Source organism: Petaurus breviceps, unplaced genomic scaffold (genome assembly GCF_028583685.1).
Source record: "Petaurus breviceps papuanus isolate PSGF00001 unplaced genomic scaffold, PetGlider_PUasm1.0 90847, whole genome shotgun sequence".
Classification (NCBI taxonomy): domain Eukaryota; kingdom Metazoa; phylum Chordata; class Mammalia; order Diprotodontia; family Petauridae; genus Petaurus; species Petaurus breviceps.
The window spans coordinates 15,243,784-15,270,217 of record NW_027187360.1 but is presented as its reverse complement, the minus strand read 5'-3'; the positions used below and the strand labels follow the sequence as shown (position 1 = coordinate 15,270,217).

The window sequence follows — 26,434 nt, the reverse complement described above, 5'->3', positions numbered from 1 at the left end:
CCTACAGTGGAACGAGGTACGGAGGCCATTGCCTCCTAGGTGCCCCACACAACCCCTCCCCCGCACTCGCGTATTCACCTATCCTGCCCTCCCCCCCGCCCCGGCCGGGAAAGTGTGCCTACGTGTTTTTCAAATTTATTGGTAAAGCGGGCATTTGTACTACATATTACAATTAATCTTTCAAATAGGTCTCCTTGCCTAGATAAACCTTCACATAATAGTTCCATGATTACACGCCAATGGATCAGAGAATTTTCCCTAACCAGGAAGATCCCATTCCAGAGCCCCTACTGTGCAGCCCATTCACTCCCCACCATATCACAACGAAACAAAATATGTTTAGCTCTTCAGATTGAACCCTGTGACGGAAAAGATATTTTAAAAATCCAATACAGAAATCTTGTCAAGAAACCCATACGATACCTTGTCCTAGTAGGGCCCTCCCTCCAGACACCCTTAGGCAGTGATGTTTACTTCTGATTTCTTCAGGAACGTTATTGGTTTTTCCATCACTGAAAAGTTGTTTTAATAATTTTTAAAAATAATTTTCAATAATTTTGTCCATTTACGCCATTGTGGTCTTGTATTCTTGGTTCTACTTATTCTGCTCTACACCATGAAAATTTCATGTTCCTGTTAACTTTTTTTGCATTTTGATGCACAATATTCAACATTTATCTACCATAGGCTCTCTCCCTCCCTCCCCTCAGATCAATGGTCACCTTCTATTTTTAGGTTTTTGCTACCACAGAGAATGGGGCTATGAACATTTTAATAATACAAAATGTCCCCAAAATCTTAGTCATTGGATAGTTTAAATAAACTACCCTAAAACTTTGGTATACACTATATATTGGGTCTTTGTTTCTATCTTTGACTTCTTTGGAGAATATGTACAACAGTGGAATTGTTAGGTTGGAGCATGTGCCTGCTTTATTTACATGTTACAGGGCAATCTCCAGATTTTTCCTTACTACATATGCCTCTTGTGAATAAATGTCCATTTGGTGGTTCGTTTCACTTGTCTATCTCCTGCCTTCTCTTTTGACTATTGTGAACAGTGCTTACAACTAAATCCATGACTATGGATATGCTAGGTATAATCTAGTTATATTTGCTAAGGAATGGTTTGACTTAAACATTTTGCAATGAATAACAAATTCCTAGTCTTTTAAAACTGAATTTCAGGGGCTTAGCAAGTTTAGATTTCATTCAATACAATTCAACCAATAAAAATTTGTCAGGTAACTCTTTTTGCTAGGTGTTAAGGATACAGTTACAAATGAAAACTAGTGCTTGTCCTTAAGGAGCTTATATTTTGCTGGAAGGATGCAACATGTAAACAGATAAGTAAAAACAAGATAATTTGGGAGAGGATGAGAGCACTAACATTTAGAGAGATGAGGAAAGATTTCCCATATAAAGTATGATGTGAGCTAAGCCTTGAATGAAGGAAGCGACTAGGCCGAGTGGGGTGGAGAATGCCTTGTAGGAAGGGGAACAACCTCTGCAAACAAAAGCAGGTGGGAGACAATTCCAAGTTTGGGAACTTGATAAAATGTACATTTGGTGAATAGTACTTTGAAACAAGCCTGGAAAGATAAACTGGAATCAGACTGTTTAAACCTTTAAAAAAAATGTATTGCTATCTTTTTTAACTCTGATCTACACCATAAAAATTCTCCCCATGTCTTACACACAATGAAAACCTTTTCATTCCAAGGTGAGGATTTTGCATTTTATACTAGATGCAACAGGTAACCATTGAAAATTCTTGAGCAGAGGAGTGGTCAGATAGGTCCTTTTTCAATATTATTTGGCAGCTATGTGGATGGTAGATTGGATAGAAGAGAGATTGGGAGCTGTAGATTCATTTAGGTGGCTGCTAAATAGATCAGGGGAGAGATGATGAGGGTCTGAACTAGGGTAGTGACCACATGTGTAGAGAAAAGAGGATATATGAAGGATATGAGTTGGATATAGAAATAGCAGACTTGACAACACTGTGATCTTTTTGGCAAGATTTCTATACTGGATTTTTAAAATGCCTTTTCCATCACGGGGTTCAATCTGAAGAGGAGGGAAAGGGAAGGGTAGAAGATGACTGAATTTGTGAACTTAGTTGGCTGGAAGAATGCTTCCAACAGAAATATAAACTTTTTGAGGAGGGTAAGGGGAAGAATATGAGTTCTAATGTGGACATTTTGATTTTGAGATTCATATAGGATATCCAGGTAGATTTTTAGTAGGCATTTGGTGATGCAGGTATGGAGTTCAGGAGAGAGACTGGGTAGGGTTAGGAGTCACATTAATAAAGGTGATTATTTTGAACTCCTGGGAACAGATGAGATCATTAAGAGAGGTTGCAGAGCAGGGAGGGCCCAGGACAAAGCCTTGGAGATAGCCATGCCATGCATGGGGATAGATAGAACGCTGGTGGAAAGCCTGCAAAGGAAACTGAAGTGTGGTCACACAAGAAGCAAATCAAGAGATGAGTGTTGAGAGCCGAAGAAAGTATCCAGAGTAATCAATGTTAAGAAAGATGGGCAATAAGAAAGACCTTTGATTTAGTAACTAAGAGGATCTCCTATTAGTTTTTTTTTTTGTTTTGGATGGGGGAAGGCAGGGCAATTGGGGTTAAATGAGTTGCCCAAGGTCAAAAAGCTAGTATTAAGTGTCTGAGGCTGGATTTGAACTCAGGTCCTCCTGACTCTAGGGCCAGTGTTCTATTCACTGCACCACCTAGCTGCCCCAATCCTATTAGTTCTTAATAGAAAAGAAATTCAGTGGAGTAATAAGGAAGGAAGCCAAGTTTGCAAGAGGCTGAGAAGCAAGAGGGAGAAGAAGCAAAAACAGTAGATAACTTTTTTTTCTAGGAATTTTGGCTGTGAAAGGAAGGTGAGATATAGAATGATTGCTTGAGGAGATCGGGTTAAATGAAGCATTTTTAAGGGTTGGGGGGGGAAGAAGACTTGGGTAAGTTTGTAGGCACTGGGATGGAACCAGTAGATAGAAAAGATTTAAAATCATATGAAGGGGATAATTGAAGGGACAGTCTCCTGGAAAATGAGTGGGATGAGATCAGAAGAACAAGGGCAAGGGTGGACTTGACAAAGGCCACCTCTTTATTAGAGACAAGAGTAAATGAGAATAGAGGTGATATTGAAGGGTATTGTAGTTTAGGGGGAAATCCAGGTGGGTGAAGGATGGTCTTGATTTTCTCTAAAGTAGAAGGTGAGGTTCTTTGAGAAAACTGTTAGGAGGTGTGATAGGAGGCTTAAAGGGAGGGTTTGGAACAGTTGCTGTGGATATTGTGATAGAAAATTATACACATCTTGAGATCTGTAAATTTGTATTGAGAACTACATAGTGTAACTAAATTAACTTGTATAATTTGTAATGCATAAAATAAATTCTAAAATGTTTCTTCTCTAAGAAAAATCTTAGCTGATCTGGAATTTTCATCAAAATAAATTTTCAGAATTATTACTCCAAAACTTCAAATATTGTAGTCTTTTTTTTTTTATCAATATACTCCTTCCAATGATGCAGATTACAAAAAACAAAAAAGCCCTAAAAACATAGAATACTCATATTTATGCTGATCACACTTGTATATAATTTCTCCAAAGTAATCAGTGCTACTGACAGAATAAACCTTTTTTAGACTTACCAGATACATAATTCAATCTTTCAACAGATACCAAGAGCTTTGTTGAAATTGTTATCTAAAGATGTGATGACAGAACATCAGCAGATCTATCTTGCAGTACTTTATAAGAGCTGAAATTCTGCTGGTACTTTAAGGGATTTGGGGGTATAAATTGGTAGCCAAAATAAGACATACATCATTTTAAAATGAAACACGAAATTCAAACTCTTCTGGTTGGTTGCCTAAAGACTACTTTCATTCTTTTTTTTAAAGGGGAAAATATTTAATAAAAGCAATTTAAGGTCACAAAATCTAACTAGACCTGCCTCGTTATGCAAATGATTTGTCTCAGCATAGTATTTTGTACACTGTAAATAATAAATGGTGACTGGGAGCTTTCTATGGGAAAACTCTTTTAAAAAGAGATCTTTTGGGACAATTACTTTGATAAATCTAGAAGTGTTAAGAATCTTTTGAAATGAAAGCTGTTTTAACTGGCACTTTGTGTGACCGAACTAAGAATACTGGATAAAAGTTGCAGTCAAATTTAGGTTTGATGTAAAGAAAAACTTCCTAACAATTAAAACCAACCAAAAGAGGAATAAGCTGCCCTAGAAGGTAGTGCTTCTCCATTCTCCTCCCCAACCTCCTTCCCCCAACTTATTCTAAGTTTCCAAGCAAACATTGAATGACCAACAAGCCTTTGGATTTGTTGATTTGTTATATCCAAATATTTCCAAAAATAAGTTGAATTAGGTAGAATGAGGCACCTTCTCCTAGATTTTTGTGACACTCAAGAATATTTGATAACCTGTTTGCAAACCAGATTTTGGGATGCTAACTCATGCCCTGTATCTGACTCAGACCTCTGATTTTAAGGATTATATTTTGTGTATGATTAATATCTTTTAAGGTTATGACAGCAAAGAACTTGATGTCTATAGCAGACTATAGTCATGTTACTTATTTAGCACTGACAATACAGGTAAAGAAGCTATTAGCATATAGCAATGAAAGAGAAGGCAGTATCCCAAACACAATTTCACAGACACCATGCACAGTGGTATTCAGGTTAAGAAAAGAACCAATATCTAAAGAGCCCCTCCCCCCCCACCCCAGAGGATCCTATTTTTTGTCAATGGTTCAGACTAATTCACAGTAATGTCAAAATCCTACTTAACAATTCTGATTTTTACAACTCTTTAATCTCCAAATTCATTCAAGTAAATCTAATGTATTTGATAAATCCTTACATAATGACACATACAAATACAGAAAGCCTGTTTATATTATTTCTCCATTCTACTGTTTTGTTTTAGCAGCTCAGGAATATATTAAAAATAACATAACTTCTAAATATGTGTTAATTTAATTCTGCTCAATATCTAAACCAAACTTTTAAGACATTAGGAGAGGTATGAGATCTGGCTCTGAAATATGTAAAATATGACTATTTTCATATTTTTCTCTTTAACCAAGGATACTAACAAACATAAAATTAACCGACGTGAAATGCTATTTTGAAATATGTCTCTTATCTATCAAAGTGAAAAACCATTCATAGTTTTACATAAACTAAAGGATAAACTAAACATGTGAGAAAGCCAAGTCTAGCATGATACATATAATTTTACCAAGAAGCTGTACCAAACAAAACAAAATCCATCAATGAAAGGTAAACATAAATTCATTTAAATGTCTTAATTTAAGAAGTACAGACATTTTAAAAATATCGTAGCTCAGATTAATGAGAAATCATCTGAGTAATTTTTTTCTCACCTCCTCTGCCCAAACCAATTAATCTGTGTATCGGGAAAATTCTCAAGTTTGATTTAGCCTTGTATGTAAGAGTTAACAAAAGAACTCTAAACTTGAGACTATTCCAAATTCAGAAACTATTAACTTGTAATTTTGCACATATTTGTTTCTTTATTCCAATTGTTTTGTCATCATAAAATACTTTTGCTTTCTTATAGATGAAATAAAACAATGCTAAAAGCCTTTATTTCATAAATGATTTCCTGGAAGAAAGCTGGGAAAAGAGGTTTCAAGACACAGTCTAACCTAAAATGAATGAATCTTCATCTTTATACCAAAAAGACAGTTCATAAGGTTTTCTAGACATCAATATTTTTTTAAAAAATGTTTTAAGGCAAAGGTTAAAATAACAATGCAGCTTTACTTTATTGCTCAAACTGGTATAAAAGTATGTGAACCCATCATTAAAAGGTAATTTCTAATGAAAATGCTTACTCCTTCAAATTGTAGAATGTAGAAATATAAAGAGCATAATTTTCCAGTAAGATTCTTTTGTGATCCATCATTTTATGGTCCAAAGGTTTAATACTTTCTTGTTAGAATGAAAGTATTAATGCTGCTTTTCCGAATTTAAGCTATATTATCTGATATTTAAGCTTCTAACAATAAAGTATTCTCCTTTTTTCTGGGGGGGGGGAGGATTCAATAGTTTTTGCATATGACATATATTGCATATGACAAGTAGGAATTTCTAAATGTTCCTTGAATTGAAAACAATTTTCTCATTTGAAAAGGAAAGGCTATTCTTCAAAATTTACTTTTCCTTTTGGTCCAATTTTCCATTTTTACCTCATCAGTTTTATTTAGATGAACACTATTTTTTTGATCACTTAGAAGCAACCTGATCCTAAGAAATGTAATCTGCAGTAAAGAAAAAAATAGCCATTATGTAGTAGAATGAGATCTGGTTGTAGAATCCCAAAGCTTTAGAACACAACTTTTTGACCTTGATAGTTGTGACAAAAACAGAATTTTATGATTTGGACTCTGCAGCACAGATACTACTAATTAGGAAGTAAAGACAAAATAAAGGGAAAGGCTTGCTATTGATTACAAAACTTAATATTTTTTTAATGGCTCTTCAAAATGTTTGCTAAACACTTAAATTATACTTATAAACAGCAGAACACAACTTACAATGCTTCCACTGATAGGTTACTCTAATTTCCAGTAGCATCATTAGGGGAAACTCCTTTCCCCTAATGATATGCAAAACATTATGGTATCAAATGATCAGAAAATAAGTGAAAGGGGAAATAACACAAAAGGATACTTAGCCGTTACTTCAGTGTTTTTTAACTTCAACACAGTGTACAATTTTTGTAGTAACATTATAGAAATTCAACTTTTAAGTATTGTCCCTATTTTTTCTTTGGGTATTTTCCTTAGAGATATTAAATAGGGTCAACTAACCTTGGGGGGAATCTCCCCCCTTTTCTCACATCTTCATTAATTATTTCCTCTTATTCAGGAAAAGAGTACAATCATTTTACATTCAATTTTCCTTTGTTCTTCCACAGATCTTGTCCTGAACACTTGGTCTATTGTTTCTTTACTACAGATTATTTGACAAAAATAGGAAAGGAAGCAAGGAACATAAGATTACCTCCATCAATTCTCTAATAAAATTGGAACATGATGGCAATTTACATGTTGGCAAATGTAGTACTAATCAAGCTAGAAAAACTGGTTCCTGAAACAAATCCCCAATTTCTCAAAGACCGTTACTAGGTAGGTAAAACCAAGAATTCTAGACTTGCATCCTGAGTTTCCTGGAAGACTATACATAGATTTGTCAAGGATATCATTATAGCCTCCCCTTTAAATCGCATTTCTGTGGACACCTAGAATGGGAACAATTTGTATTTTCATAACATCCTGAAAATCCCATACTAAAATGTTTGTTGACAAATTTTCATTCACACCAATTATTACCCCCTTAAAAGAAAACCAAAAGCACCTTTATCAGGATGTCTCCTATGAATGCTTAATGACTTTTGACCTTAAATCAAGGATTCTTAAAACTGGCATCTCTAAATCCATTTAAAAAATATTTTCATACCTGTATTTCAATGTAATTGATTTTTTTAATCTATGCATTTTATTTTAGGCATTTAAAAACATTATTGTAAGGAGTCCACAGGTTTCACCAGACTGCCAAAGGGGTTCATGATGCAAAAAAAAGTTAAGAACCATTGTATTAGATTTTTTACAAAACCCATTATAGAAATCTAGACATTTCAAATAAAATAATCCAGGGAAAATGGAGGTGATGAAATGACCTTAAGAATTAGTTTAGATAAATTTGGCTCTTCAGTGTCTATAGCATAAGCCCCACAGATCCCCAACATGGCATATTTATTTATAACACTTAAATTAATCAGCAAATATGGAGGCAGTTCTCAAGTGGAAAAACTTTTTAAAAATTGAGGTTAGAATTCCCACAGAAACTATGTAGGATATGCCATATAAATGATCTTAAGGCTGTATCATAGATCCATAACATTAAAAAAAAATCAAAGCCCAAATGTCCTGTAAAATGACTCATATCTTTCTTGCTTTTTCCTCCATTCCTCAAATAATTACAATATGCTACTTTTCAAATGAAGGAAAATGGAGTGCATTCTAGAATTCACTAAGCTATATAAGTGGAATTCCAGTCTACTGTTTCTCTTAATAGTGTACCAATCCCATAATACACACATAATGATTAACAGTCATAAAAAGCTTTCCTTAATGTTTTCCAGAAAGTTTTTCAAAGTATAACATCTTATAGTATGTTTTTCTGACCTTATAACCACTGAGTTATTTTATAAAGAATGTATTGTATTTGATGACACCATCAAGGTGGAAAGTCTAGTACCAAAATTTTTAAACCAATATTTAATGGGCTGTGTATCATGTTTAGTTTTTTTTTTATACATAATATGTCAAAAGAGCCAATATTTTCTCTGAAATATTGTCTGACATTTACAGTTTAATAGTCTCACTCAAAATACTGACACTGGTCTATGAATCTGTGACTATACAACTTGAGAATTTGCTTTGTTATTTGAGTAAAATAAAGTCGAATTTAACATCATAAAGCTCAAATTATTTTGAAATTATTTTTGTGAATTTCAAAGTCCTACAGAAACATGAACTATTTTGATGATTGAATTGAGTAAAACTGAATGTGCAAGATCTTATATCTTCAAACTGTATACTCACATAAGCATTTTCATTTTTCAGCCAACCATTGTGAAATTATAAAATGCAAATGCTATGTATTTAGTCCAAAACTCATTTTCTAGTGATTTTACTACATGGGTCTATATTTTCTAAGTGTGAACATAAAAGGTGGTCAACTAAGTCACTCAAAAAGTTTTTTTTTATCTATTATTATCATTCCACTATGATGAAAAGAGGGGCACATAGCTGAGTAATCCACTTTGGCTTAGTGAACAAACTTAAGGTTTCTAATTTTTTATTCTGGGCAGAACACATCAGCTGTAAGTTTCTTACCAATATATTTCTGAAAATATATTTTAAATTTTAATTGCTTAAATAACATTAGCAAAATTCCTGTTTTGTCAAGTTGAGAGAGAGCCAATGACTACATTTTGGCAAGTTGAGTTTGAGCTCCCTGGGTCAACAATGGAAGTGCTTCTTTTTAGGTCATGAATTCTTTCTCTCTCTTAATGAAAGTATGAAGAGACAAGCATTTGTCTGACATAGAACTATGATTTCTAACCAACATCTAAAATCATGTTATAAAAGACCCTTAGAAATTTTGGCTGAAATAAGTTACTGCAAATGACAGTAGCTGATTTTGAAACCACAACATCTCTACCATTTATTATTATTTCACAAAAAATACCCAAAAGTGATCAGATCATATTTATAGGTAATTGTTTGCCAAGTGTCATTTTCTCCCCTAAAAACAAAACCGTTTTTGAGTTATACAAGTGTCAAAAAGCAACTTGGAACCAGTAATTATTATTATTATTATGGTTATTATTTTTTAAACCAACCCCTAAACAAAACAGTTGTATAACTTAAAACCGAACCAACAGTTTTGGTTGAAAATTGGTATTCATTCCCTATCCCAAAATACAAAACAAAAACAAATGACTCCTGAGCCAAGGTTTTGTATTAACTAAATTTTGGTTTGGGAAAAAATATTAAGTGCCAAGATATAGACAGACCACCTAAGGATTTATCATGGAAATGCTGACAACCTTAAACTATAGCAATGCAAATGTGTCCCTATAAACACTGTATTTTTTATTATTATTAAAAGTGGTAGTGTTTACATTTGCAGGTATCTTACACTTCAGCATCATGAACACTGAATCGAATGAGTAAACTCTTGTCTGTAAGGTCAAAGATTCCCAAATGGGTGACTGAGACAGAAAGGTAAAAGTCCTTGATTATGAAAATAAGAAATTAAAAATAAATAAATAGAAAAGAAAACAAGGCTAGAACTAAGAAAATATGGGGAAGTGTTAGATTGGAATGGTTCAAATGTGGTATTAGCAAATCAATGGTCACAAAATTTGTGACAGAAACCCCCTACCAACTTGTTAAAGAAATAAACTATAAAGATTCACTTTTTTTGGGAGGGTAATAAAAAAGAAAGAAGAGTTACTTTTAAAAGGCTTGTGTTACTAGGCCAACAAACTGCATGACTGATTAAAAAAAAACTAACAGTATACAATCATACAATCCATACCTTTTGTTTGGAAAAGATGCCTTTCTTCACACAAAAATGAGGGGGTTGGGGAAAATATTTTTATAAATAAACATTATTTAGCATTAAGATTTGCCTACAAAGGTTTCTTTCTTTTTTTTTCAATCTCAAATGTTGTGGGTATTTCTTTATGGTAGGTACCATTTGGGAAATAATGATTTATAAAGTCTTTCAGTTTGTCTTTCCTCATATTTCATGATTAGCCATAGACATGATTAACTTTGTTGCCTTTTCAAAAATTTGAATATACCCTTAACACTTTGTATACCCTTAACACTTAAATAAAGTTTTAAAAAGTTTGGCACTATGATTCAAAGTTTTTGGCTGTGGTAACAAAAATTAAGGCTTATTTAAAAAATTTTCCTCTAAGGTCCCACTTCTGCCTATTAAGTTTCCCTAATTCTTAAAAACTACAGGCACTGGATACATTCTTTAGTGCACAGCAATAGTGTACATCAAGATCTTCTGTCACTTTAGAGGTTCATGCAGCAGCTTTTCCTTGAACTTATAAACTACACAAACAACTTTTCAAAGCACATCAGCTATCACAACGAATAGAATGGGGCAATTTTCCAAAAGTATTTATCTTTGCCCTGAAGATTTCCAAGACTCATTACTTGGGTAAAAGGAGTCAAGACAAACACTATCAAATCCAGAATCTCCACAATCATGGAACTGGACTGGGACAAAAGTTTAGAAACAAAAGCAACAAAAAAACCATACCACTTTAAATGGTGACAATTCTTAAACAACAGGCTTCTGAAAAACCAGTATTTGGCACCTGTTGCAAATCTATTCATATAAACATTGATTGCAACCAAATTTTCATGTAACCTGAATTTCCTCCCCAAAGCAACTATTGGTGAAAAAGCTACTCTCACTAAAGAGGCAAGTTTTAAATTAACTTCATTAAAATCCAGATTGGTTTGGGTTTGTTGGGGTTTTTTTTTAAGTAATATAGGCTAACACTGTTCTAAATCTGATATTACAACTGTAATTCTTGACTGTACAGATTGTACACGAAGGTTTAGACACATGAAAAAGTAACACTCACAGAGACATAAAACACCTAGGTATAAAATATAAAGCAGTGTAGTAGTTACTAAAATTACATGCTTTCTTATTGCTACAGTGATTTTTGCTCTTTTTTCTTTTTACTGTACCACATGTTGTTCTAAGCATATAATTTGCATAAATTATTCAAGTTTAAGAAAAAGTCCACACATCTTTTCACTTTTAAGCTACTTATATAGTTAATATAAAAACAAACGTTTCTAAGATATCTCTTTATTAAAAGAGAAATAAAAATGTCATTTGCAACTGGAATTCAGTGGCCAAATACAAGGGCTGTGTACACCTTGTCATTTTTTATAGTATTTTGCCCACTCGGTCTAGTGGAGGTTGGTGGGGATTCTGCCCAGTCTACAGAGGGTCACCATACCTGCACAATGCCTATGTGTTTTTTTCTTTTTTTCTGTTTTTGCAAAAAGGACTATGAATGACCAAAGACTAACATTTATAATTTGTAGCAAAATTTGGTTTATGTAGAAACAAGCCATGTTTTGCATTTGGATAGAGATTTAAATGAGTTAAAGCTAAAATTAAAAAGCATGATGCTGCGACATCTGGTCACTTGTTGAAGACCTCACTTTTAAAGTGGTTAAGTTTGCACAATTTGTACTTTTTTTAAACTAAACAGTATTTTTCCTTCTTTTATAAACCAGAAAAACTAAACTACAGATAAATTTCCCTACCATGAGCTAATGCTGCAGATAGGGTTGACAAAGCTGTACAGCGCAATCAAACATACTTACATCTTAGCTCATTTTACAGGTACAGCCATAATCAAGGCACAAAGATCTTCTACAAGTTATTTTTTTTTCAGTAAAGTTGTACAAAATAATACATTTTACAGTCTGTACAAGAATAATAATCCAGCAGTAAAATAAAAAAAATGAGGGGAGGGGAGGAAAGGAGGAAAAAGAAGAAGGGGAGAAAGAAAACCTGTGAGGACACAACTGTCCAGTTAATGATTTTTATATGTAGCAGACAGGATCATCAGTGGACAAACCAAAAACAGTGTGTGGTGAGCTCTCTGCAATCACAGGCTGTATGCAGTTCAAATAATAATGTCCGAGGTTGTCCTAAGACCACCAAAGCTGGATTTAAAAATACCCTTTTGAAAGGTAGCAGTAAGTTTTTGCACTAGGTCTGCTGTAGAATTGTCAGTATTTCCGTTCAAAGCCATGTTACAGTCAAAGAGAACCAAACTTGTGTGTCTTTCTTCAAACTTGGTCTGTAACTTGGCACCTTCTCTCATCTGATGCAGTGAATGGATAAAAAGTTGAAATCATGGGTAATATGAGTTTGCCCATAATGGTGTTACATTACCAAATATTTCTCTCTCCATATGTGTGTGCACATATGTATGTATGTATGTGTGTTTTAACTTTTATTATTCCCCAATTCTTTATGGTGTTTCACACATTCAGGGCTTTATTTGTTATTTGATTCTGTTGCCGGTAATAATGTTAGGGAACCCAGGTGGAAATAGCCTATTTGGCTGGCCATTTAAAAACTGTCCAAGGGAGACAGAAGCAAGCTAAAAGTCTGCTATTGTCCAGCAAGGATAAAAGGCAAGGGTGCAAATTGGAGGGTGACTGCATCAATTCTCTTCTACCCTATGTGGGCAAATATTTGTTTTGTGTTTTTGTTTTAACATGAGCATTAAGGAGTCCAAAACACAGGGAAAAGTGCTCTCCATCACAATAACTCATATTGACGAAGGTGCATCCGTTGAATAATGTCCCGACAGTCATTGAAAACCCTTCTGATGTTTTCTGTATCCACTGCACATGTGAAGTGGGGGTAGCAGTAGTGCCTTCCATCTCCACTTGCTGTGCTGATTCTCTGAAGGAGTAAACAAGATTATATCAGGATAAGCAAATACATTAAACTCCCATGACTTTATACAGCAATGAAAATGGTTGAGCAATAAAAACTTTGATATTTCTGAAAGCTTCCATTGGGGATAACACAGAAAACAGATAGTGAATTCTAACCTCTAAGAATAAATCAAGAGACAAATCAATGTATGATATTACATGATAATGTAGAATATATACAGTTAATTTTCACCCTTCCTTCATCCCCCCCCCCCCCTTCCCAATAGCTTCTTATCTAGCCTATCAGTTAACATGCCTTTGGGCTGTTTGCTCCTAAGTTCAGTCAGTACCCAAACAGGAAATACAAACTAACTTTAATAATGGCCTATAAAAAAATTGAATTAAGTAGGCAAATCTGCTGGAGGTTGAAGGGAGTAGAAATCACATGATATATTTATGGAAGAGCACAGACGAGAACTGTACAGGATGAGAAGTCATGACCAAGCTGTGATTTGCATTAGTGGAGGAAGAGTCCAAATAAATGAGATCACCAATTCTTTGAAGTATAGAAATAAGTTTAGCATATTCTTAAAGTAAGCAGATGTAAGTTCCAGGGTAGTCCCTGTTTTCAAGTACCTTTGGCAATTTCTTCCCTTGGTGATTATTGATAATTGAGAATGGGTTTTACTTTTTATGTTCCATTGCTCCCTTAAGATGGTGACCTCCATCTAAGGGCCTTAATAAAACTTTTTACCTTGGATACTATATCTAGAAATGTAAATCATGCCATTCAAAAAATTTGTTATGGCAATTCCCACTGTAAAAACCATGAAAATACTTGAAAAAAATTTCACTAGAAATTTGCATTGCATTCTTTGTAAACAAAAAACCTCAACCCCAAACAAACCATAATCATAATCAATAGCAGTTTATTAGATACATAATTGCCCTAAGAAACAAAAGTCTAATAAAATAATCTATAGGGCAAATATTTTCTTTACTAGAAGTACTAATAATTATTAATTATCATGACCACTTAGCTATATATAATTTATTTAGCTGTTAATAAAACAAACCACTAAGATCATATTATATATTAATAAAATGAAGCTAAAGATTAGGGGGTAGAGATTTCCCAAAGTAAAAATCTGGTTATGAAATTTAAATTATGTAAATGAAAATGATACCATACTTACAAGAAATTCATCCCTAATAAAATACTTGGCCCTTGTAACTCTGGGATCCTCACCAGGCTCAGGTGTTGCTAATTGAAGGGAGAAAAAAATCTTGTCAAATCATATAATAGTAAGACAACAGTTTTGATGCATTTATGGTCTTAAAGTTCATAAATCTACCACAGACCACAAATAATATACATCATTTCTTCTAAAATGAAGAAAAAAATTTGTAGAAAACAAAATGTTAGGGGCAGCTAGGTGGAACAGTGAGTAAAGTGCTGGCCCCAGAGTCAGGAGGACCTGAGTTTGGTTCTGGCCTCAGACACTTGACACCCACACAACAAAACTAGCCGTGTAACCTTGGGCAAGTTACTTAACCCCAATTGCCCTCCAAAAGGCAAAAAGAAAAGAAAAGAAAATGTTTAGGCATGGCTACAAAGTAATTTTCCTAAAACATAATATGGCCAAGTTACTATTACCTTTTTATTTCTAATGGGAGCTACTTATTTATTTTCTTAACATTTTAATTATTTTATCTGTAATAAATGTGACATATACCCCAGGTCTGTGACTGGTTAGAGAGACAGCATGGTGCACTGGATAGAGAGCTGTCCTTGGAGACAGAAGACCTGTGTTCAAGTTTTACATCTGATATATGTGTGATCATGAAATAAATCACTTAACCTACAGATGACCCAACAACAATTTATGACTCCAAATTACAGACTTAATACCAATATGTATTTGCAAAGGGAAATTACATACTGAGTTTCCTATACTAAGAAGAAATCACAAGTCCATACTCCCTCTCTACCCTGCTGGCTGTTGATTTATGTTACCACTTCAAGAATTATAGAAGCCTTCAGAAATCCAGCAAAATGTGGCAATAATCTGTACACTGCAACAGTAAGATGGTAACATTACACACATATATTTTTTTTGGTGGGGGGAGCGGGGAAGGCAAGGCTGGAGTTAAGTGATTTGCCAAAGTAAGTGTGTCAAGTATCTGAGGCCAAATTTGAACTCAGGTCCTCTTGACTCCAGGGCTAGTGCTCTATTCACTGCACCATCTAGCTGCTGTCATAATATATTCTTTATGTCTCTGAACAGTGTTTTGTGGCATTTACAAACATACCAAGTGCTCTTGGTAAGAATTTAATTAAGATTTCCAATATGAATACTTAAAAACCAGACTCACAACAAAAAACATATAATTTTAGGATATATATGACAGGCTAAACTGACAGCTTTCTAATAGCTAGTATCAACTCTAGGAAGAAAACCTTACCATCATCTGGTGTAGTGTAGCGAGCAAATTCTGGAAAGTAGTCCTCAATTTTAGATTTCCCTGCCAAAACTTTCTCTGCTAATAAATCCTGTTTATTCAGGAATAGAATTACTGAAATGGTCCGTAGCCACCTACCAAAAATTGAAGCCCAAAATATTGTTAGATAGCTGACAGGTATTAATAAAATAATAAAATGTATTTATTCAAATCATATACTCATTTAAACTGAGCTAAAATATTTTATAGTATGTATTCTCAATCTCATTGCAAGGGACATTTTCTAAAAAAAAGATATTAATTCAATTTTGTCAGATTTATAATCTATTATCCTGCAGGACAGGGTTTTAAAAAATATTTGGGAAACTGTATTTCAATATAATTGGTTTCCTTTGTAATACTACACATTTTATTTTATTCATTTAAAAACATTCTTCTTGAAAGGGATCCATAGGTATTATCTGACTGCCAAAGGGATCAATGACACCCACATAAAAGGTTAGAAACCCCTGCTCTGGGATATTTGACATTTAAATGAAATGACTATTACAAAATGAGGGCTGAGCAAACTATACCAATACCAAAAGTACCATACTTTACAAAATTTTGTTATCTAAATGTTGCAGTAAGACATTGGGTGATATGAATGTAGTTCAGTTCATGGACCTGTTGTTCCAGATACTCTTGAAGAGGTTTAGTGCTTCTTGAAGCCGATTGGTCTGATTGTCCTCTCGTATAACCATGTTGTAGCTACTGCTGGCCACCACAAATATTATAGCGGTCACATCTAGATAAGGAAAAATATGAGAATTATTATTACTCCAATATACAAACTCTCAGGAAAGCTTAAATGTTGAGTGTCAATCAAGAGGGAGATGGGCTGCATTTGAAAATACTTCATGGTCATTTATGCATAAGAATCAAAAGAGAATTTTTAAAAACCCATGGAAATAGAAAGTGATGGAAGAAAGGAAGAGAAATAGAAAAGAAAGCTGGAATAAGTGGCTAAAAGCAAGCAATAAAAAAGGGATATAAAGAAAGACTAAGAAAGAGTTTTTCAAGGGAGAAAAAGAGAATGGAATAAAATCACTATTCACAACAACATACTTTGGGGAATAGAGCCATGTGGTGTTTTGTGTTGGATGTATTGAAGGGGAGTGATTGTGGAGGGCAATACCAGTGACTGTTCAGAGACTCATTTATGACCACAGAAGCTACATTCTGTGGGATAATCTCTAAAATGTTTTTTTTCCCCCAGTGGTAATACAGAGTTATACAAAATATATAATGAAGCAAGACAAATAGAGAAAAATAATGAGAGTAAATATATTCATCATTAAATATGACTAACACAGGAGTAATCTTTAGCTACTCCTACTCATTACTGTATCTGTAAAGGGACCACTGTGTCTTTCCAGGAAGGATTTCTCTCTCTCTCTCTCTTTTTTTTTTTTTTGCTTTTTGAAGGGGGGAAGGTAGGGCAATTGGGGTTAAGTGACTTGCCCAAGGTCACATGGCTAGTTTCTGTGTTAAGTGTCTGAGGCCAAATTTGGCCTTGGGTCCTTCTGACTCCAGGGCTGGCAAGCTCTATTCACTGTGCCATCTAGCCATCCTTGAAGGATTTCTCTTGTAGATGCTTTGTAAATAATCTTCAATGGTAAGTTTTATATGATTAAGATACATGGTTTCATGTATAATTCTCTTTTTTTCTGTTCTACTTTCTATATAGAAATGTTTATTCACAAGGGTATTTGTGGAATTCAAAATAAAAAAAATCTTTGCTGGATTTCTACTGATTACCAAAAATTTCAGATTCCTTAACTACCAATTTTTTTTTTTCTAAATCCTTTATCAAGGCATTTAGAAAGAACCCTATGATCTGATTTCAACTTACTTTTCCAACTTTATCTCCTACTAGTCTACATCATGTGGCCTACATTCTGGCCAAATCAAACATGGCATACCTCAAGAGAGGTCATGTTGGGCTCTCTCTCATTTCTGTGCTATGGCTTCCTGCTGCCTCTACCTTGAAGTCCTTCCATGATCTCTATTGAGATCCTAATCATGTTTAAAGGATGAAGCCAAAATGTTACCTCCTCTATGAACCCTTAGATGATATCCCCACATTTTGAAGCAATCTAGTCTTCCTCTAAACTCTCCACTTTATATCTACTTATGAAATTTATTACATTTTTCCAGGATGTTGTACTTATAGCAAATCTTTCCTACCAGAATATGTGCTCTGTGAAGGTATCCTTTCTTGTGCCTAGTATGGTACACCTTGAACAGGTAACTAAAGAAATGAATTGTCTTTTGTTGTGAAACTATTCTAGTAGCTCACTGATCATCTAATTTCAGTGGGGCTAAGACATGCATTTGGTATATGGAAAATGAGATTTTGTTGAACATAGTAAGATTTCAGACTCTTCCATAATAAATTCTCCTTCATGCTTAGTAATAATGGAGAAGAAATAATATGAATTTCACACTCATGTTAGACCTTTAAATATACTTATTCTTCTAAAAAAGGTTTAAAACTTATTTCCATTGTATCATAAAACTGATTATATCATTTCTATAAACCACCATCATTATCCTATCCTAAAATGTATACACCTTTGGAATGAAATGTAGCAACTGTTTTAACAGCTGCCCTCCAGACAAAAACATTAAATGGCAATACAGATCAGGCAAGGAACAAAGAATATGGTCTTGTGATCAGCTGTGTCATAGAAGTAACTTTTCAATAAGAGTGAAATCATAATGAAATGGCATTATAGATCAAAAGAGATAATCATGTGAGAAAATCCATAAACTAGAGGGAGAAAGATGATAGAAGTATTTAGGTGAATTTCAGTGGGAGGTGAAATGGAAGTGCTATTGTAAGAGAATAATACTATGGACTACATGGTCAAAAGAAGATGGCTAATGAGCTCCAGAAAGAGAGTTCAAGTGTGGCAAAAGCTGTAATAGTGATGGGGCACTTCAATTATTCAAACATCTGCAAGAGCAAATGAACCCACTCTTTGCATAGTTTGTGAGAGATCATTTGTTGTACACCGAGACTAGGAGACAAGATTTCAGTGTTTAGAAAAAGTTAGGATATCATCCTAAAATTCTAGAGGGAAATCTCAAAACAGATAGCATGCTCTCAAAAACAAAATTCTCATGATACAAAAATAAATTAGTATGATGAATAAAAGAGGGATGTGATGCTGTCTGAGAAGACAGGAAAGGGAAAAGGGACATAGGGAACTTATAAGCCAACTTCTGTTTTAAGAGGATATGTTCTCAAAATGGAAACAAGGACAATTAATCTGAGTTAATAATTAACACAAAAGAGTGCTACTATCCTATAAGAATAGTTTCAGGTCCATTAAGGTTGGGAAGAAACTGAGATTTAGAGGTGAATGACAAGGAAAACAAATTAAACTTTCTTAGTTTGTTGGGACAAGACAGGATGGAGAAAAATAACAGACAGGACTTTGGCCCAGGCTGCAGGGGTGGGGAACCTGTGGCCTTGAGGCCACATGTGGCCCTCCAGGTCCTCAAGTGTGGCCCTCTGACTGAATCCAAACTTCACAGTACATCTGCATAAAGATGGAAAATTAAGTTGAAGTCAGATCATAGGGTTCTTTTTAAATGCATGATAAGGAATTTAGAAAATTTATCAAATATATTTTCCTTTTACCAAAAATTGGATCATCATAAATAAGAACCTAAAAGTATAATAGGTTACATGATAGGGGAAACACAGAACATTTGTGAAGTTTGGATTCAGGTTCCCCACCCCTGGCCCAGGGCATATGGGATGATGATAATGAGAAAACAGGATCATACAGTTTTACTTTGTTTCTGTTTTTTTCTTATAAGGAGAATGATCTGCAGACTAAGAAAGATAGAATGGAAATGTTTAACAGGGAGTTGAAACTCAAGAAAATTAAGGAAACTGTTAAGAGAACACACCTAGTTGCCATCAAATAATTCAAGGCTCCAGGCTCTGGATAAATAATATCCTATAACAGTGGTATCAAATTCAGTAGAAAAACTAAAGTATACAATACATAAGGATCCTGGTGAGCTGAATGTTGATTTAGAAAACTTTAGATAAATATTATCTATATTTTACTGTATTTTTATTTTGTTAAAATATTTTGTAACTATATTTTATTCTGGTTCAGACTACAATTGAGAGTGCTGTAGGCTACTTATAGCCTGTAGGCTACATGTTTGTCACCTGTATCTTAAAGTACTAAAATAATTTTCGGATAATTTTGCTGACTTGCTACCAGTAATCCTTGAAAAGTTGTGGAGAAGAGGAGATGTGCTATATGAATGGAGACAGACACATGTGACCCCAATTTTTAAAAAGTAGGTGGATTCTTCAAACTATAGACAAGTGACCATAGCTTCAATTCCTGGCAAAAGTCTAGAATTCAGTATTATTAATGAGTTGGTTTATAGGCATTTAAAGGAAATGGTGATCATTGAGAGCTACCATGGGTTCCTCAAGAACAGAATATGCTGACACTGACCTAATTTCATATTGTGACCAGGTAACTAGTCAGGTAAATTAGGGAGATGCTGTAGACATGGTATATACATATTTTTATCAAGGCATCTGACACATGCTCTTGTAATATCCTTGTGGTATCAGTTAAATAATATTATAGTTAGGTGGATTCAGAAATCTTTGAATGACAGGACACAGGGAGTAGTGATTTAGATCAGTGGGCCTCAAAGTGCATCAGAAATTTGCCTGTGACCCTGTACTGTTCAAAATTTTTATCAGTGACTCAGATTAAGTTACAAATGGCATATTTATCAGATCTGTAGATGACAAGAAGAATGGTGAAATAATTCACACATTGTGTGACAGTGTGGATCAAAACTTTTTTTTTTGTTAAGCTAAAAAGAATAATGACCTACATCTGATAGGGACAAATATAAATTTCTACTCCTAAGTACAAAAAACAAAAACAACTCTACAGATATAGGGATAGGATACAGATATATAGCTTGACAACATTTAACATGGAAACAAATCTGGGAATTTAAGTGGAATGCAAGCTCACTCTAAGTTTTGTATGTTGTTCAGTCATGTCTAACTCTTTGTGACCCCATTTGGTGGTTTTTTGATTTTTTTTTTTTTGCAAAGATGCTGCAGTGGTTTGCCATTTCCTTCTCTGACTCATTTTACAGATGAGGAAACTGAGGCAAACAGGGTTAATTAAATAACTTGCCCAGGGTCACACAATTAATAATTTGTCTGAGACTGGATTTGAACTCAGGTCTTCTTGACTCCAGTCCTGGCACTCTATTCACCACCTAGCTGCCTTACAATGTGATAGGGCAGCCAAAAAAGCTAATGTAGTCTTAGGCTGCATATATATATATATATATATGTAGCATTCATAATGAGGGATGACAGAATCCTCCCCATCTACTGTGCCTTAGTCAGTAATCTGGAACCCTAAATTCAGTACTGCACTTTACATTTTAGGAAGGACATTGATAAGATACAAAAAAAATCCCAAAGAAGGCAAATAGGATAGTTAAGACCTCAAAACTATGTCATATGAGAATTAACCAAAGGCTTTTGGGGAATAGGATAATGGTCTTTAAACATTCGAAAAATGTGGAATTCAATTCATACCTTCATTATGCATTTACCATGTGTAAGGCATGGTGCTAAATGCTGGAGGAAGCACTTGTTTTGCTAGGAACTGGGGGGTAGAACTGGGAAAAATAGGGTAGAAATTATAGAGAACTTTGTCTTTGAGCCAAAAGGCACTTAATTAAAATAGTTGCAAAGCAGAATGTGCTGCCTAGGGAGGTAATAGGTAGCCAAGTACCAGAGTTCTATATGAAGAGGCTGAATATTCTGGTGGGTTATGTTATAGAGAAGATTCCTGTTCAATTATGGGTTATACTAGATGACCTCTCAGGTTTCTTCTACTCATCTCAAATAATCTACATAGCATGCCTGGATGGTTAAAAAAATGTTATCTTTATTAACTCAACTGACCAACTTGCCATTAGTTTGAAAAACAAACTCCAAAACTCTAGAATAGTTGCCTTTCTGGAACATTAAATCAGTATGGTAATATGTCTATAAACGAGTCTTCTGGGGAAAAAAAAAAGTCAACTTCAACTCCATAATGCCCAATGCTGTCATTAGAACTAAGCTCCTTGAAAGCTCACCTTTGCCACTAAGTATATGAGGTCATTAAATACAGATGAGTCCAACACCCTTTTTTCAAAGAGTACCTGGACAAGCATTGAGCTAATCTAACAGGGCCAGAATGTTAGGTAGTGGGGAATGTAATAATAGCAGTATTGCCAATTCCTTCTCTAAAACAGTGTTAGGTCAGATAAGCCTTCCAAACTGCATAAGAGCAATAGTTATATTTACATTTTGTTTTGTTTGTTTCTTTTATGGAGAGCCAAACTGCCCTCAGACAAGTGACCTCAAGAGTTTTTACATTTAACATGTTTTTAAATGAAAGTAGAATTGGTAATATTCATTACACATGATGCTCTATCTATCTATCTGACCAACTGCCAAATACATTTTCCTTTTACCAAAAATTGGATCTTCATAAATAAGACATTTAAAAGTATAATAGATTACATCACAGGGGAAAAATAAACAAAGAAGTCTATATAGGCTATAAAAATTAAAGTAAAAGCTTTTTTCTTTTTTTTGGAATTAAATCTTAATTATTCTTAAGAGAATCAATTTCAAATCATACCATTAAAACACTGGATCCATTTTCTACGTTCATCTCGCTGTCCTCCGACATCAAACATGCTGGTGAAGAAAAATATCTAGTCACTTACAAAGGCTAAGTCATCATAAGTCATTAAAGCAACAAGAGAGGTGAAGTTTGTAAACCTGATTCAAAGTGTTTAGAAAAATAATATTTTTTTTAAATTCAAGTCTTTCTTTTCCTCCCCAAAGCTAAAGAAATTTTAGTTCCTGAATAAGGTAGTATAATTCAGAACAACTCTGATCTTAAAGTGAAACAAAAAATAAACAATGCACTTGTTTATATGAAACAATGGCTCATCTACTTAATTTTTCTTGAAAGAAATTTCCAATCATATCATATTATATTCTTATTTGTCCTAAAACCAGGAAGACAATCCAAATAATTAGTTCTAATATAGAAATTAGTGTGCGTATGTGAGTTTCTAATATAATGATTTCCTATAAAAGCTCATCAATTATAATTTATGTAAATCAAGATGAATACTTTCAATGACTGATCAGCATTCTACTTAGTGTAAGTTAGAAGTCAAATATATGAGTAGCAGAATTCCAAGAAAATGTAAGTGCCCTAAGGACAAAGACTATTTCATTTTTGTCTTTGTATCCCTAGCACAGTGCCTGGAACATATTAGGTGCTTAACAGAGGCTTATTGATGTATACTAAAAGAAAGTGACTCATTTACAATTTCATCTACTTAAGTAAATATGCAGAGATTTTGAATATATTATCAAAATCATTTTCATTTTTGCTCCAATAGAAATTATTGGAAGCAATATGGTAGAGCAGAAAGAGCCTTGATATTTGTGTGACCTTAGGCAAGTCATATAACCTCCTTGGAAATCTGTTTCCTCATCTGTAAAATGAGGTTTCTTCCAACATTAGGTCTATGATATTATGCTTAGAATTTTCACAGAAGAATTGTTAAGGTTATGGCAAACAACGAAGGCCATTTACACAAATAAAAAGAGAAACAATAGGAATGATAAGACATGGAGCATTAGACATCTGGGCAAAGGTAATATATAAACACATCTTTTGACAGATTAAAAAGTGAAGGGAGGTAACTAGTATAAAGCAATTTAATTAATAAGCAATTGTTAAAATATCTATACACCTACTATGTGCCAGAAATGGCTCTAGGTGCTAGGAATGCAAAGGCAAATATGAAAATGGTTCATGTTCTCAAGCAGTTTTCATGCCACTGACAGTTTAGTGAAATTATGGTTCTCACAAGGAAACTAAGATGAATCAGTGTGACCCAATTACTTTATAAAGGGGTAGGAATATTTAATAAATATTTGTTGAATTAATGAATTTGCTGAACAAAGGCAATATTAAAGATTATTTTTGAAGTAGGATATCTGAAAGTATATGACTGATTAAATTTATATTTTTATATAGTTTTGGTCTTTTTACCAAAAAGTGAGAAGAAAAAAAAAGAAACTTTAAACCCCATGATATTGCCAATGTAATCACAATGCCTAATAATAATAATAATAATAATGCTTGGTAGCACTGATAAATGAACAATCACTTATTTTAGCTTAGGTAGAAACACATTTTTATATGACATAAGAAGCCATTTTTCAATTTGTATGCCAAAAGGAAAAATTTTTTTTTCTATTAATCATATTAATAACTCACATTCATGTAGTCCTTCAAGGTCTACACAACATTTTCCTACAAGAACTTTATGAAACAGGTTGATGCACAAAAACACAAAGACAGGGTGGGTAGGTGGCACAGTGAATAGAGCACCAGCCCTGGAGTCAGGAGGACCTGAGCTCAAATCTGCCCTCAGACACTTAACACAAAAAACTAGCTGTGTGACCTTGGGCAAGTCACTTAAACCCAATTACCCCTCCAAAAAGCAAAAAAAAAAAATCCACCCAAAACCCAAAAACCACAAAGTCAACTCCCACAACTTTCTTTTTACCAGAAATCTTTTAAGAGCTTCACATTTCAGTTCTTGTAAGTAAAATGCTGGAAAGGCAGGAAAGCATAAAAGGGAGGAAACAAACTGTGACACTTTCACTTACTGAAAATTTACTTTATCCACTTGAAATTTGGTTTCAAAAATTCCTGATGTCAATACTCTGCATCTAAGGAGATCCTAAAAACCAAAAGTAAAGTCAATAAGTCAGAACAATAAATACCATGATTACTTCATATCTAACGACAAAGGTAAAATATTGTTCATACTAAAAAATAAACATCTTATTTTTATATAAGCAATAAAACAACTAAGGCAAAGCCAGAAAAAAAAGTATTAAATTGTGGCAGAGGAGCCATACTGATCGACACTGATGAAACAAATAGCAAAACTGAGCCCCTACTATAATTACTTACTAGAAGAGTAAGGGAGTTTGGGAATACTGGTTAACAAATATGGCCAATTAAGCTACTTCAGCTATCCCTTAGTAGTTTGATCTAAATTACTAGCTGAGTTCAGGGCAAATAATGGAGTTAGAAATTCTGGAAATGACTTCATAGTTTATGACATTAAAATGATTAATATTAGGATAAAAACAATTATATTCAATTTAAGATTTATAAAGGTTTCCCTTCCCTTATACACAATACTTAGGTAAATGAACATTATCTTTGTTTTCTCTTCAAGGTCAAAAACATTAAGTTATACTTTCTTTCACAAGAGAAGGAAAAAAAGAAATCATTATACCATAGTAAATTATTAAAAAGAAAAGAAATAAAGCAGTGCACATACTGTTAGTATTGTAGAACTTGTTCTCATAGCTCACATTTTCTTTCTCCTTCAGGTTAGCTATATATGACATTTAGACAGATACTTGCTACAAGTTTTATTTTCATGTGAATTATAATTGTAAGCTAACATTTTTTTGGGGGGGCCAGGCATGATGACTGTATTGATATAGGGGACTCCAAGTAAGGAAACTCTTTAGTCTTAGAGTTGCCTGGGACACTGAGAAATTAAGTGACTTAAACAATGTCACACAGTCAAAATATGTTAGAAGCAGCCCTTGAACTTAGATCTTCTTGACTCCAGAGCCAGCTCTTTATCCACTATACCACACTATCTTCAACCTTAAATTCATGTTGAAAATAAATGTATGGAGGCTACAACTTTAAAAGCTTTTTTAAAGCAAGATGTAATTTACATCTCAGATTTTTTTTAAAAGGTGCTTTTCAGAGCAGATTGGGGGAGGAGGTATACAGTGGGATTGCTGTTTTGGAGTAGTGGGTAGGGGAAAGATGGGGAGAAAATTTGTAACTCAAAATCTTGTAGAAATGAATGATATAAACTAAAAATAAACATAAAATTTAATTAAAAAAATAAAAAGGTCCTTTCCAAATAAGAACTTTTATATAATATATAATGATAATATAAAATGGGTTATATGAAAATGGAATTATCAAAATGAAGTTGTAAAATTAAATGTTTAAAATTTAAAATACTGATATTGATAGCAATAAAAGGATTGAAAAGATAAAAATTATATCTAAAGAAAAGCTGAATCTTTAATCAAGATTATCCTCAGTAAATGTGAGGCTATGGAAAATGATCTTCAATTTCTAATGAAGTTTCCTAGGGTTTTCATGATAAAAATGTGTGAAAGAATGACTCCTCATAGACACTTCCTGATTATCCACAGCAAATGCATAAACCCAAAAAAGGCTTCTTCCTATCACCTAGCAGATTCTACTTCCACAAATATTCAGGAGATAAACAAGTAATTTTAATATTGTACTAAGGAAAACAAGAAAAATGTAAATATCAGTATATGTAATATACATGTTGCTAAAAATAATTTAATATGCTTTAAAATTAAACAAATATTTTTTGGGTTATTTATTGCTTAGACTCAGTTATGCCATTGCTTTTGTCCACTGGTTTGGATACTGACATTTAGATTTATTTAAAATTAACCTTAAAGTATTTTTTTTGAGAAGTGAGACTCCAGAGATTTTTGTCCCAGTCCTGTTTAGATTATCTAATTTTTTTAAATAATAATTTTCTTCCTTCCTTTTGCTTTTTGGAGGGGGGTGGGCAGGGCAATTGGGGTTAAGTGATTTGCCCAAGGTCACATGGCTAATAAGTGTTAAGTGTCTGAGGTCGGATTTGAACTTA

At 33.7% G+C, this 26,434-nt stretch overlaps 1 protein-coding gene across 5 annotated transcripts in view; it reads right to left on the bottom strand.

Annotated features, from left to right (window-relative positions):
• Positions 1 to 11,717: 11,717 nt before the first annotated feature.
• The window catches only part of GNAS (GNAS complex locus), a 320,342-nt gene continuing 305,625 nt past the window's right edge, over positions 11,718 to 26,434 (bottom strand). For all 5 annotated transcript variants that reach the window (XM_069072480.1, XM_069072483.1, XM_069072481.1 and 2 more), the window contains exons 7-12: positions 24,366 to 24,439; positions 22,306 to 22,364; positions 16,217 to 16,337; positions 15,554 to 15,684; positions 14,284 to 14,351; positions 11,718 to 13,112 (exon numbers count right to left, since the gene is read on the bottom strand). In XM_069072480.1, coding sequence (XP_068928581.1) covers positions 12,966 to 13,112; positions 14,284 to 14,351; positions 15,554 to 15,684; positions 16,217 to 16,337; positions 22,306 to 22,364; positions 24,366 to 24,439 — 600 coding nt within the window. In that variant the 3' untranslated portion in view covers positions 11,718 to 12,965. The remainder of the gene's footprint in view (positions 13,113 to 14,283; positions 14,352 to 15,553; positions 15,685 to 16,216; positions 16,338 to 22,305; positions 22,365 to 24,365; positions 24,440 to 26,434) is intronic.